The sequence below is a fragment of the Drosophila biarmipes genome, chromosome X (genome assembly GCF_025231255.1).
Source record: "Drosophila biarmipes strain raj3 chromosome X, RU_DBia_V1.1, whole genome shotgun sequence".
NCBI lineage: Eukaryota > Metazoa > Arthropoda > Insecta > Diptera > Drosophilidae > Drosophila > Drosophila biarmipes.
In genome coordinates, this window is record NC_066611.1 from 11,386,844 (window position 1) to 11,401,691 (window position 14,848).

General features: G+C 42.0%; 1 protein-coding gene and 1 long non-coding RNA gene across 5 annotated transcripts; both read right to left on the bottom strand.

Moving 5' to 3' along the window:
• Positions 1-30: 30 nt before the first annotated feature.
• On the bottom strand, positions 31-667 carry LOC108025688 (uncharacterized). The gene is made up of 2 exons (XR_007764500.1): positions 504-667; positions 31-447 (listed from the first exon to the last, which is right to left on the bottom strand). It is a non-coding gene; the product is annotated as an uncharacterized LOC108025688 (long non-coding RNA).
• Positions 668-1,067: 400 nt separating this feature from the next.
• LOC108025817 (uncharacterized) lies at positions 1,068-12,685 on the bottom strand. 4 transcript variants are annotated; one of them, XM_050885178.1, is made up of 8 exons: positions 12,512-12,685; positions 12,245-12,415; positions 6,550-6,794; positions 5,772-5,855; positions 5,564-5,701; positions 5,354-5,493; positions 3,070-5,284; positions 1,068-2,308 (listed from the first exon to the last, which is right to left on the bottom strand). In XM_050885178.1, the coding sequence occupies exons 3-8, from the start codon at positions 6,730-6,732 to the stop codon at positions 2,156-2,158; spliced, it is 2,913 nt and encodes a 970-aa protein (XP_050741135.1). In that variant the 5' UTR covers positions 6,733-6,794; positions 12,245-12,415; positions 12,512-12,685; the 3' UTR covers positions 1,068-2,155. The 4 variants fall into 4 exon arrangements, with proteins under 4 accessions (XP_050741135.1, XP_050741129.1, XP_016951958.1 ...); XM_050885172.1 differs by lacking the exon at positions 12,245-12,415; XM_017096469.3 differs by having other exon boundaries at positions 12,245-12,685.
• Between the last annotated feature and the right edge of the window lie 2,163 nt (positions 12,686-14,848).

A 14,848-nucleotide genomic window follows, 5' to 3' on the forward strand; every position in this document is an offset into this window, starting at 1 on the left:
TCGATGTTATAAATACATATTGAATTCAAATTTTTAAAATATATTTTTTTATTGACATTACAACCTGGATAATTTTGACTTTCAAATATAGGTAAAAATAATAAATGCTTCTTAAACTGATCGGGATCGTTAGCATAGGTAGTTGTACACACGGAAACACGGAAAAATTAATTTAAGTAAATATACATATTTAGAACAAGATAGTTTTAAATTGTAATAAAACCACACCGTATATTTATTTGCTTATGTTATAAAAACATGTATATTATTAATACGAATAATCCAAGGAAAAGCAAAAAAATAAGTAAGTAGCAGCACATGGCGCTCCATATGATTATTTTCAGTTTGTAACCAAAATATAAATCTTTGGGATAGCTTGGGCAAGGAATAATATTATTATCTCTTTTCATTTTAAAGCTTAAAACGGTGTGCTTTAACAAAGTAAACCTAGAAAAAATAAAAAAGGTATTATTTGTCACTTTTTACTTGTTTTGTAAGCTTACTCCTTCTGCTAGACATTCCAACACAAAGATTTCAGTTTTATTTTAATTTTATTAATTCCCAGTAGCAGTTTGATTATCCTTTGGTTGAGATATTAAAGTTTGGATTAGTTTTTATTTATTTACCATGGATTTACTTGTGCTTCGGTTGAGTGTCTGAAAAGGTTTGAAAATGCTGTGGATGTGAAAAGAAATTCTAACCTGAGGGGACTACATTTACACACATAAATATGTATGTATGTGCATATGTTTATCAAATTTCGGGAGAGAAAAAACACAATTTGCACATACAGCATTTGAAAGATGCACTGGAAAAAATAGCTGTGTAAGTCGCAAAGAAAAAAAATTGAGTGTGTTCTGCATTTTATTAAGGAAATTAAATTTTTTAGCAAATCCTACCTTTCTTTTCAGTAAAAATCTTAGGATACAAAAAAAATATTTTTATTTTTAAATTTGAAATGGTTACCTATTTTTTCACAAAGGTATTTTATAGTAATTCTTTTTGTAACTTGTATAAATACTGAGAAAAATACATAAGGAATACAAGAAAATAAAACGAAGTCCAACTTTGTTAGTGGGTATATTTATTTATTTATAATTTATTCAAATTGTTTTAGATACACGCATTTTCGCAGGGCTTGCCCCGCCGCAGGGCGAATTAAATATGTAAGTTTGTTTATAAGGCTGCAGCATGTCGCAATCGCGCATTGTTATCATTATTGTTTATCAATTACACTTACGTCTATGTCTTGGACGGATTAGTACTATGTTACGAAAAAACTGATAATCGTGAGAAAGTGTTGTGTGATCCCCTCGGAAGGGCGTCAATCCCATTGAGGCCCCCATATCATCGATCGGTAGTCCGTAGTCTGAGGCTGTGTGCTCATTCCAATGTTCAGGTATCAGGAAGCCGTGGCCTTTGGAAACACTATTCTGTAGTAATACTTTCATTTCAACCTGTGATCTATCCGAACCACCTGGAGTATGCGTTTCAGGACCCTATTTGCAGGCCCTCGAATCCCTCCAAAATCCTGTGGCTGTGGCAGTTTGATCTCTGTACATAAGCATATATATACATTTGTAACTAGAAAAATAGGATACCTAATTTCGACGACACACTGGGGGGCTTTACTAGTTAATTGAGTAGACTGGGGACGCTGGGCCCCAAGTTGTGACTGCTCATACGAATTTCCTATCCAGAAGATCAACGGCAGCGTAGGATCTAAAGAACACTTTTAACTAAGATTACAACTCCCGCACACCACCCTTTTAGCTAACTATCTTGCTCAGAACTATCCTCAGAACGTTGTGGTTAAATGCGAAGTCTCGGCGAAACCACTTGGGGGAATTCGGAATGCAAGTGCTGGTCATTAAGGATTAGGCTCCTCCAACTGGCATCCAAGTGCTCCCCTGCAGTGGCTTACTCTGTCAGGCAATTGTAATTGGCACGTTTGTTAATTATTGTAAGGTTATTACTCATATGACCCATTAATGCGAATTAAAAGTAGGGGCGTTCGTGGAACAGGCTGGTCTGCCTACCACTCCCTCGTCCTGATGCTGGGAATGGTGGCGGAACACTCGTCTGCCCCTCTTCGGAGCGGCGTGCTTCGTCGATTGTGAACTATGTTTAGGGACTCCGCCGATCCGGCGATCCTCTACCACTTGCGCGGCGACAAGGGCATCTCCTTCTCGGCGTGGTACACCCTTCGGTGGGTCTCCACGTACTCACTCTGCGTCTGGCTCTGGGCCACGATGCGCTCGCCGCTCCTTCCGGTTCCGCTTAGGGCCAGCTGGCTCGACGGCACGGGCTGAAAGCAGGGGAATTATATTACTTATGGCTTATTTATAGATTAAAAACTTTTATTAAAATATATTAAATGGATAAGTTTTGAAAAACCTTTATAGAACTGTGTTTTAAACAGAAACAAATTGGTTACTCATCTTGCATCCCTAAGTATCAGATATAAAAAAATAAATAAAAAAATAAAATAGGAAAAAAAAAATATAAAAAAATATATATCATTTTATGATTATATATCATTTCTAGACATTACAAACTTAAATTTGTAAGCTTTTGTTGTAAGGAAACCTTTAACAGAACCATATTTTAAGCAGGAAAAAAATCTGATATAAAATCTGGTAACCCTGAAAATCTGACATAAAAAAAAATAAAAAAAAGAATAAAAAAATATTGTACATTAACCCAGACGTCCTAATAAGGGTATTATATCTTTTTGGCTTATTTAGATATTATAAACTAAAATTAATATTCATTAGTTGTAGGGAAACCTTTAAGAGAACCATATTTTAAACAGAAAATCGGATATAAAAAAATTACTTAAACCAGGAGGATGAGAGATTGTATTTTGGGTTTTAATGTTAAATTTAATAAAATTTAAAGTTTTTAAGAGAGAATATATTTTTAAAGTCCTCGGGAAAAGTAGGAGAATAGTAAAAATCAAAAATAATATATGATATGAGGTTCGATAAGGTGACTAATGATCACTGATCATGGTTAAAGGAATGGAATATAGACTGGAGTTGGAAATGAACTGGAACCCCGACTCACCTGTCGAGCCCGGCGAGTGTGCGGCGTGCCCTCCGGCGAGGAGACCTCCACCTCCAGCTCCTCGGGGGCGGTCCAGTGCTCGGTGAACTCGCTGGCGGAGCGGGCCAGCGACGGGTGGCTGAGCGAGCGGTGGAAGGAGCGCCGGTCGTCGTCGTCGTAGTACTGCATCCTGTAGTAGCTGCTGGCGTCGCTCACGTTGTCCGGATGGGCGTCCATCTGGGGGCGTCCAAAGTCCACCGTCACCTCGGACATGGACCGGAAGTCGTTGTGATCCGTTTGGTAGGAGGTGCGCGAGCTGCGTCGCGACCGCTGGAGATTGAAGGGTCCGCCGGGTCCGCCTGCGGGACCCACACCGCCGCCTGGCATCAGGATGCCGCCCATGCTGGGATCGTTGCGGATGGTCCTCACACTCGATCCGCCATCGCTGTCGTACTCGTACAGAGTGGGCAGGGAACTGCGCCGGGACCTGGTGTCCCAGGGCTGCGGCGAGGCCTTCTTGCCGCGCCTGGGCGTGCGCATCTCCACATCGGGATCGTCGTGGTCGGGCGGAGCCAGGATGCGGATGATGACATCCCAGGTCTGCGGCTCGAACACGTGCTCGTACCGCGTGTCCTGGCGGATCCGCTCGAAGTCCTCCCGCACCACCGCCTCGGTGAGCATGGTGCGCAGCGAGGACTGCGTGGTGATGATCTCCTTCCACTTGGCCCGGTCGTCGTAGCTCAGGTTGTGCACCGAGCTGACGTCGTCGTTGCCCACCTCCGACATCTCGGGCTCCTCGAGGATGCGGATGAGCACGTCCCAGTTGGGCACATCCTTGTCCTGCGGCGGCACCTCGATGGGCTTCATGTTGCCCACCAGCTCGGGACTGGTCAGCTTCAGCTTGTTGTCATGGATCTGGGCGGGCAGCTCCGCCGGCGGCAGGGTCAGCTCGCTGCGCTCCATCTTGGGCGTGAGGGTCAGGCCGGAGGCACTGGAGATGTCCGAGAAGTTCTCCCACAGCTGCTGCTCCCGATCGCTGGGATAGTTCCGCACCCGCACATCGAACTTGGGATCCACCGGCGGCGGTGGTGGCGGTGGCAGCGGCGCCCTCGGCTTGCTCTTGTACTCGGTGACCCGGCGCTTGTGGCACTCGATGTCCTCGATGGTCTTCTTCTCGGTCACCGTGCGCAGGTACACATCGTCGACGGTGTGCGAGGTCACCGGCGGCGGTAGGGTCACCTCCGCGGGCACGAACTCATCCTCGTAGTAGTGCATCGTGTCCACCACCGTCATGTCCGGAGCCTCGGAGGACAGGTCGGTGATCTCACTGGGCGCCGGTCCATCGGTGTAGTCCGACCAGGTCTCCGGACGACCATCCACCACCTCGTGGTGGGTGCGAGTGTAGACGGAGAACTTGGGTTCGGCAACGACTGGCGGCGGAATCATCTGGGGCACCTGCGGAGCGGGATGCAGCTCCGGCACGTAGGTGAACTGCGAGTGCGTGGTCTCCACCTGCGGCGGCAGTGAGTCCATGGTGAGGACGCTCTCACGATCCTCGTAGGCCTCCATAATGGTGGACAGATTGTTGCGATCCGGACGCAGAGTGGCCACACTCTCCGTATCCGAGGTCACCGGCGATGGTGGCGGCGGCGGGCTCTTCTTCACCCGCACCTGAACGTCGAACTTGGGCGAACCGGCGGCCACGGCCTCCTGGATGGGAATCGAGTGGCGGGTCATGGCCGTGGTGGTCATCACCGCGTTCGCCGACGGCAGCTCCTGGGCGGGCACATAGTGGTCGCTGTAGATGCTCGACGTCTCGTGGACAAAGGCGCGATTCTCGAAGCTACCCGCCGAGCTGAAGGGCAGCGAGCGCGTGTCGATCTCCTCGATCTCCGAGTGCGATTCACTGGGGTAGTCCGAGGGAATGAGGGCTCCCTCGCTGCCAGAGGAGCTGTAGACCGCCTGGAGGGCGGCGTGCGCTCGCGGGATCTTGACGCCCTCGAAGGCGCTGATGTTGCCCACACTGCTGCCGCTCAGCTTGGTGATCTCCGAGCCACTGCCCATGCTCATGGGCAGGCGGCGCACCACCGGAATGGAGCGGCTGCGCAGACAGTAGTAGGAAACGGCGAGTCCCAGGAGCAGCAGGGTGAGGAACATGATGGCGCAGATGATCATCAGGATCTGGATGCTCTTCAGCGGCGGCTGCAGCACGGAGCTGGTGGCAATGGGGTTCAAGCTGTGGGGTATTTGGAGGTTTAGATAGTTGAATATCTAGTGATCACCCAGGTGCCATCGAGGTGCTTACATTGGAGCTGGCAGGGCGGGTGGCAGCGAGGGCACAGGAGGAGGATAGCGGCAGACTATGGTGATGATCTCGTCGCCATCCATCTCCAGGTTGGCGTGGAAGCGCACGATGATGTTGTTGGTGAACACACGGGTGGGGTTCTGTGGGAGTGGAGAAAGGAGAAGGATTGGCCTTTCCAATGAGGCAGCTTTTCACGTTGAGCTAACCCACCTGTATGGTACCGCATCCTTTCAGCGGCAGCTCGAGTCGGTAGCTGAGAGCTCCTTTTCCACTCACGCGGCAGGCACTGCTGCGGTCATAGTCGGCCTGGATGATGCCATGGAACGGATCGTTGAACTTGAGATCGACCTGCGGGTAAAGGCCTATTGATGTAGTGGGTCCAAGAAGCGAAGTCTTCCGAGGAAGGAAACACACTTACCTGCATGGATCCTGCGGCGCAGTTGAGAGCAGCCTTCGTTCGGTTGAGGAATATCAGTGGACTGATGTCGTCCAGCTTGGTCACCTTTAAGGAAGTATAGAGGTTTAAAAAATATAAAAAAGATATATATTATACTAACGTACAACTGAGTACGACCCAATCCCAACACCTAAATAAAATAAATAAAAAAAAATAAAAATAAATTAAAAAAAAACATATATTACCCGATTTGGTAACACATATTTCAAAAAAATCATACTTTCTTTAGATAAATAATGACAAAAGCCCATATGAACCCACGAGCTAGACACTCCACCGCAAAGTAGGTGGCTGGCTAATGAATATTCAGTGGGAACTCTCAGTCACGATCGTGCTCCATTTCGGGTGTGGAAAACAATGCCCTGTGAATTTCCCAAGGATCTGTGCAACTGGCTCTGGGCAGGGGCGCAGAGCCATTGTGAGTTTCAAAGGCACTTCCATCGGAAGCACAGTCACTGATATAACACTAGCTTACAAAGCGAGCAGATGCGGCTGCACTTCCTCATTAAAAACGGAGAAAGAGCTGACTAGGTGATCTGTAATTTGGGTAATTTCGAAACCAGAAAGATGGCTACACATATGCGATAGAGCTGGAACCACTGAAACACTTATTCTGCCCGGTAAACCCCCTGGTCGAGTGGTGAAAAGCGACTTTGACGGCCCTCTAAGTGCATAAACTGGCAGTGGCAAGGGCGTTGCTCCCGCTGGAGCCCCCCTAGAGTGGTGTCCAAGTGCTCACCTTGCCGTCGAGAGTCGCCTCCTCGGGCAGCCCGTTGGTGGTGTAGTTGCCGCTGTCGCCGTGCTGCACATAATTGGACTGGGCGGCCGTCTGGCCGCCGAGCAGGAGGATCGGGACCAGGAGGCTGGCCAGCAGGCCCAGCCGTCCTCTTCTGGCCACAGCTGGCCCTTGCTCCAGGTTCATTTCGCTTGGCAGTTCCGCGCCGGGCTCTCCAGAGCCAGAGAAACAGCTAAATTGGTGGCGGGCTGGGGGAAAAACGCACTCAATTAGTGATTGGACAGACAAAAGGCAGGGATTCCACCTTGACAAGGTACTTAAAGGTTAAAAAGTATCTATAGGATTTAAAGCTACAGTTTTGGGCTCTTCCTTTGCTTCTCACAAGTCTAGCTTGGTTTAAAATAAACCTTTATTTAACTTTAAATATAATTAAATTGCATATTGAATTATATTTGTACTAAAATTAAATTTAAAAATATATTTTTTATATTAATTAAACATAATAGCTAAGATAGATAAAAGGTAAGGCTTTCTAGTATGTTGAAAAATAATTGAACAGGAAATTTATTTACTTTAAAGAAACTGCTTTGTGCTCTTCCTTTGCATTTTACAAGTGGAATAATAAAACAAAATAAAACTTTGCATAACTTCCTATAGTTTTATATTATTTAAAAATGCTATAAATAATGCTTAAGTTAGCTAAAATATTTTATTTGTTAATTTGTTTTGTTATAGTTTAAAATTCAAGATTAGTTTAACAGAAGAATGAAATTACATATCCCAAGTTTCTTGTTGATTGGACCCTTTATAACCAACATGCCGTATGAGTAATAAAAACCATATATGGTCTTTATGTTTTTGAAAAGAGACTGAAAAAAGGGGAATTTTTAAGAGACAAGTAGTGGCAAAAGTGACCTTAATGTTTCCGTTGAAATACACCTATCTTTAGCTTCTTTGTTCATCTCCTGGACATCCCAAAGAAAGTCCGAAGTAATAGTTTTAAAAGTCAGGCCATAAATCAGTTTGTGAAGTATGGCTATTCACAAATGTACCGTTTCTCGTTTAGTTGAACCGACATCCCAGTTTTCAGCCAAGCCCCATACAGATGTATCTCCACCTCGCCCATTGTGAATTTGTTTTCGTCGGCCTTCTGTCAACGACCTTCGCCCCAAATAACTGAGATACAGATGCAAAGATACGGCGATACCGAGCCACACATGTGTAGGTGATTCGTGTGGAGCTTAGCTGGGCAAAAAGTCCAGAACCCATTCTTCAAGCGGCTTTTGCTGGGATCGGGGTTCTGGTAGATCTCTCTCCATTTGCCCCGCCTTTGAATTTGAATTTGGCTGTGATGGACAGATGTTCAATGCCAAGATTGATGGGTCAAGCAACCGCGAAATAATCTTAAAAAAAAGATTAAAGTAACTCGAAAACACAGTTGCCAAACATGATATAAGACTTGAGATCAACTAGGTTTCGTTGTCTTGTATCTATATTCCAGACCACTTACACTTATTGCATAAAGGCCTATTGCCACACGCAAGACGAAAAGAGCAGTGATTCGATGTAGAAGTTGAGACCGAGCAGACCAATATAGCCAGACACCTACGACAATTTAGCCATATTTGTCAGGCAGTCGCCTTGAAGCGGATCTCCCGACTGCATTGCGACAAAGCAGACGGCAAGCAAAGCAAAAGCGAGGCAAAAGCACAGCCGGTTCGGGCCAATCCAAGACGGGCAGACACAACGGCAAAAGTATAGCAAAGCCAGCAGTCAGCAGTCAGCAGCCAGCCACTTGGCTAAAACTCTACTCGATATATGAGCTTACCATTTTTTGCAAGAACGGGTTTTTCAGCCAGCCAACCTCGGCTTCAGATACAAATTCAGATACAGATACAGATACTTGGGGCACGTAGGAGCGAATTTTAGCCAGGGCCCTGGCAAGGCAGCTTGGTGGCCTGGTATCGTGCTGCACCTGGGCCGAAATCCTGTTGCCGCCGCCCGACCCAGCGGCCAGGCCGCCTTTCTGCACTGGAAACATGTACTTGTCAAGGTTGTTGTCACGCTGCCATAGACAAACGCTCTTATCACTCGCATGACTCAGCCGTGGGGCCAAAAATGCGAAAAGAACTTGTTTTTGGTTCCGCCGGAAACCCGCTTTCTGTCTCGGAACTTGGCCTGTTGTTTCTAAACTCTGATCTTTAAAATGCTGAGTGTTTTGCTAGAAAATCCATGAACAATCTACTTTCTATGCTACAATGAAAACCTTTTAATATTCAACAGATAATTGCATGGCAGTGAGAATATTTTAAGGTCCTCTAAGCTGATGTTGCTTGGGACGGATGTTGACTCAGTTGTGAAAAATGCAATGAGTCAGTCGTAAGTGCTTTAGGCTTTTTTTATTTTCTTGAAGATGAGTGTGTGACAGAAAAATATTTTATCTATATAACCCATCGAAGTTCTCTTTTAAAGCGACCCTCCTACATTTAGTATTTATTTTGGGAGCTAGTTACTACTTCTCATTAATAACAGACTTCGTGCTCGTAAAAGGTGTTAAGTGGGAAAGTGCAGCTGCAAAATATGTGTAAGACCTTACAAAAGTTAGTCATTAGTAACTATTGTATAATTATTATATTATATATACTACTAAAAATATACTATACAATACTATCCTGCTTATTGATTTTTTTATACATTTCTCAAAGCATTTTATGATGTATTTTGCTTAAAGAAATTTCATAGATCGAATAGTTTCCATATAAATATCATTTTAAAGCACTAAAAATCTCCCTAAATCCCAAATTCTCATGAGCAAAATATGCGTAAGCATGGATAGAAACTTTATAATAGCATCTGAGCGTGTACCTGGAGTCTCAAAAATATTCACAATTAATTGGATTAGTGTTCCTTCGCATGTAAGAAAATTTTGGCACACACATCTAAGATCGGCGAATGTATGTTTATATGTGCAGGTAGGTAAGTATCTTTTGTATGCAGCTTCACAGGCACAGGCACAGGCACAGCCACACCAACACTGGAACACCAGAAGGTATCTATAGATAGGTTCGCTTTGTTGCTCGGGAAAACTGGTATTTTGACTTGCTGCTCGCTGCGGGTCTCAAATACCCCTGGTCGCTCCAACTGACTCCACAACACAACACAACAGAGCCCCCAACACAGCACTCCGCCCGTCCCACCAGATCCGAGCTATGGTTTAATGATTACGCGACGACTGAGAGTTGCCAAGGTATGAGTACCAGTTGAAATACAAGTGCACTGGGGAAAATGTATGGGCTAATTCGATCACCTTTTAAGTCGATGGAGTGCCAATTTCTATTACTGTCGTCAGTATGAAAAGGGAATTTGTTCTTATAATCAGGGAGGTTAAATGGCTTAAATCGGATCATCCATTAAAAAGATATGAGCAAATAAAGTGTGACACCTCTCAAACAGCCGATGTGCTGCATGCATATCTGCATCTCCCTCGCACTCCCTTAATGTACGTAAAATGTATGTAAACTCATAAATACATGCCATGATTTCCAGTTTAAATTGTTTTTAGATGTTGTAGAAATCTATTTGAACCTTCTGCTTAGAATTGTCGATTACTATCTTAGGTAGAAAACCAGAATGGGTTCTTTAAAATCATTTTTTTTTCTTACAATTCATTGATGAAATGCAATTACCAATTTAAGTTCAAGTTAGGTGTTAGAATAATGTATTTTTAAAGTGCTTCTTTAATAGAAATAACAGATAGAGAAGTTGACGAATTGCTTTTGGTTGTTGAAGAATTCATTAATCCAACTAATTCTTAAGTGAGATTATCAAGTACCATAAAGATTTCACTCGTTTTTCCCGGTGTATGTCAGGTATGTATCGCGAACTCGGGCTGCGCATGCGCTGTGCGCTTATTAAGCCATCTCCCTCTCTCTCCACTCGCGCCCTCTCGCTCCCACCCACAGCGAGCTTGCCTCATCGGCATGCGTAAGCTCGGAGACAGTGTTCAGCGTTCAGTGCTCGGTGCTCAGGCTCTGGAAAACAACAGCTTCTATGGCGGCGTTTCGACAGCATTCCACCTGGGCGATACCCACGCATTAGCCATGAATACCTATACCTAAAGCTATGGCTGTTCGCGTACAATCAGTGCTGGGGATCTACTTGAGTACCCAAGCATATTCTTGGCTTGCCTCGGGTGTAGGGTGTACTAATCTGCACTATAAGTATAGTATAACACAGTACTTTTATCAAATCTATACCCTATACTATATGCTTTAGTTGTAATTAAACCTTATAATAAATAAAAATGTATAAAGAAGCAATAACCTTGCATAAAATATACATTAATATATATATCGTAATAATAAAGAAGCAAAAACAATCTATAACAATATATTTTATTTATTAATTTTTTTATAATAATATATTTATAATTTTTAATACCTAGTGTAATAAAAAATCACTTGTCTCAAACACATACCATATCTTCTCTCTTTTAGTTATAATAAATAAAAAATAATAAAGAAGCAAATCCGATCTATAGCATTTATAATTATATGAATATCATTCTAAAACCCAGTAAAATTAAATTAGCTTAGTGCTTCTTTATTATTTTTTATTTATTATAACTAAAAAAAGAAAAGATATGGTATGACTTTGAGAAATCCATCTATAACACTTATAATTATATATATATATCACTCTAAAACCTAGTAAAATCAAATGTAATTGTCCCAAAGACATACCAAAAACTATTTTTTTTAGTTATGATTAATCCTTATAAAAAAAATAAAGCTTCATTTGTTGGGGTACCTCTTAGGGGGTCTCCTGACTGTCTTGAGTTCCAATGATCTCATATGAATAAGATAGAACATGATACATTATATTTTTCATGCAGTCAGCCTGAACTGACTTAATCCCCTTGAAAAGTTATAATCCCAGGAGTTGCCTGCTAATGACAATCCAAATTATTTACGCTCAGCTATTTAAAGTGCTTTTGGGATACTCGAGAATGGTATGTAGTTATATCTTGGCCTCCAAAGATAATGCAGAGTGCATTAGGCCCTAATCGCCCTCGTGTTGGGAACCAAAGGCATTAGGAAAGAGGCATCCTCCACTCACAAAAGCCAGACGTCACGATGGAGATAACAATTAAATTTGATGAAATCATCAAGGCGATGAGAACGCGGCACTCCGCCACTCCGCCACACTTCCGCACACGATCAGATACAATTGAGCGAAACTTTCTCGGATCAGAATAAAAAGCAATTTATTCTGCCGGGGGATTACTGTACCTTTTTCTTTTTTGTGGGGGAAAGCCAAAGATTGGTTCTTTTGTGCAGGGGCCTGCTATTGGAAACAGGGCGCCATTGTCCACCTGACCGCACTTAACTCTGTGTAAAATTTGTTCTATTGGAAACCGAATTCCACTGGGTTAGTGGGGACAGAATTCCTGGAAGACCGATGATTTACGTGCAATACCCAGAAGGCATCACTCGATGAGGTGTCACACCTCTCGACTGTCCGTGCATCACAAGCAGTGGCTACTATGTGATGTGTTTTTTTATAGTATTAGCACAGTTGCATCTATTAGCCCAGTTGGTGGGGGCCTAAAAACATGGGCAATTGCATGTTTGCAGTGTTTTTAGGTCATCATTATCATAACCAATGGTAGTAACACTTTTTGCAGTTGCATGCTTACCAGTTAGTACAAATACTTAATGCACAAAACGAAGAGGTGTAGGTGGTTGCCGCCAGGATCAGTGTATATCATGTGCAAATAAAACTTTGGGAAACACTCGAACAAAAATGGCAGTCACAGAAAATCACAAAAGTTGCTTGTTAGCCAGTTGGGCCACGCAGAGAGGAAGAGCTTTCGCAAGTGATTTGCGGGAAATGGGTATACAAAATATAAAAACCAAACAAAAAACAAGGCTATCAAGCCAAACAAATAAACGTAGCTATATACTTTTTCCGTTCGAGTCGCGATTCCGACGTCTGCTTGGGCTCTTTCGAGCTACCACTAAAGGCCGAATTGTTGGCTGTGTTTTGTGATCTGAGACCAGACTTGTCTCTAACACTGGTCCGTGCCCGAACGCGCTCTGGTGGATTACTGGCTGGCGACTGCTGGGGCCGCTCGCGAATCTGGAAAGCTGCCCCAGCGGCTGAGTCGGCCCTCTCGGCTCGCAGCTCGTCCCACAGCTTTTAAGCCAGGTTGAGGCTGGGTCTCCGCGCACTTACCAATTCGTTGCCTCCGGCCGCCAGGCCACCTCGCTCTCCGGCTCTCCAGAGATGGCGGCCTGGCTATAATAGTTGGAGCAGCTCTTGCACAGAAACAAATATAATAATAATATAAATATAAATATATTTTTTTACAAGTTTAATCCTCTAATTTTATATTATTTACTCATGTAAAATATTTGGCACAGTTGTTGGTACACAATCCAAAATACTTTCCATATCTCTATTATATCTATATTTTTTAAAAACTCTATTATATCTTTTATATTTGATCTAATTTTAATATTTAATATTTATTGAATTGAATAATATATATATATATATATTATAATTTTTTTTTGTATTATTTACTCATCATCTTTTGTACACTTCTTGGTACACATATACAAAATACTTAAATTTTTTATATCTCTATGATATCAATATATTTTATTATATGTCAGTCTATGTTTTTATAATATAAAATTATCTAAATATATGGATAATAAACATTAAACAGTGCTTGGTACACAAATACACAATATTTATATTTTTTTTCACACTCTATGATATCATAATAGTTCATTATATTTATATATTATAAGAGTATTTTATTCTTATAATATATAATTGTCTGCACATATAATAGATCCGAATATGTAACAAAACCTGTATATATATTTTTTCTGTTATTATCTAGTCATCTAAAATAAACATTAATTAAAACATTCTTGGAACACAATAGAAAGTACATAAAAATTGCATATCGCTATGATATCTAAAACTAATTCATATATTAAACTTTACTTCTTAAAAAGTGTATATATCAAATATATACAAATATACAACGAAAAGTATCGTTATTCCAATCATTTAATTTTATATATACTGATCCGTAATACTGGAAACGTATAGTATTTTTCATACCTTTCTCTATTTATAAAGTATACATTTTTTTACATTTTTTTCTGTGTAGCTGCGATTTGGCTTCTAAATTATACAGGGCCCAGAGCTGGACAGTAATCTTCCCCGTCTCTCTCTTTCTCGTGCTAACGCAATTTAAGTTCGGGCTTCGGTTTAAGCCTCGTTCACCTTTGCTGGCTCAGCGATGCAAGACGAGCTGGCTTATTCGGCGGTGGGTTTTGGTTTTGGCTTTGGTTTGGGAACCCCAGTTGAGAGCGCTTTATGGCCATCTCTCGCCCTGTTGCCAAAACCTGTTGTGACAGGGAAAACACACAAATGGTAAAAGACAACTGAACAAGTGGAGCAATAATATGTAGCATATTACAAATATTTGCCAATTAAAGATATACAAGAATATTATTATGTTACCTAGTGTTTTTATTCACCACACAATTTCAAAAAAAATTTTATTTCATGGAATACAAAATTATGAATAGAGAGGTACAAATGCACTATTTTATTTGAAATATTAAAAAAGTGACAGCTGGCTAACTAACTAACTGGCCGTGAGTGGATGTTATTTTTTTCAAAGTGTATTTTTTAGTAAGCTAACGATCACTACTCTTTTAAGCTTCTCTTTTCTGAGCTTAGGAACAACTTTGTGGACTTTAAGCTTCTGATGCTAACAAACATAAATTCAAAAAATGACTTAAATTGGGATACTAGCATAGTTAGCCAGCTGCCCAAAAGAGTCGCGAAAAGCGGAGAGAAAAATGGCATTTTCAACTTAAATCTGAATATCGTATTTTTGATGAAAATCTGAAAACTATTTCTTTGTTTTTTGGCTGCCAAAGAAACTAAACTTCAGATCGAGGAATGTCATACCTCGTCAAGCTCGTTGTTTAATTTTCAATCTATTGGCATTTAAATTTCAATGTTTTTGACTTTTGAGATTAAAAAAAAATTAAGATGAATTAAATGCCAATAGATTAACCAACGAGCTTAACGAGGTATGACGTTCGTCGATCTGACGTTTAGTTTCTTTTTAGCAGCCAAAAACCTGATATTTTAGGGCGAAAAAATGGAATTTCAGATTTTTGTGAAAAATACGAGATTCAGATTTTAGTCAAAAAATCGATTTTTATTTCTCGTTTTTCGATCGTAAGTCAGCCAAATCAGGGCG

Coding starts and splice junctions, on each gene's coding strand:
- LOC108025817 (XM_050885172.1), bottom strand. CDS start 6,732: ATGAACCTGGAGCAAGGGCCAGCTGTGGCCAGAAGAGGACGGCTGGGC. Junction 5,702..5,771: donor GCGCCGCAGGATCCATGCAG/GTAAGTGTGTTT, acceptor CTTTACCCGCAG/GTCGATCTCAAGTTCAACGA. Junction 5,494..5,563: donor AAGGATGCGGTACCATACAG/GTGGGTTAGCTC, acceptor CCACTCCCACAG/AACCCCACCCGTGTGTTCAC.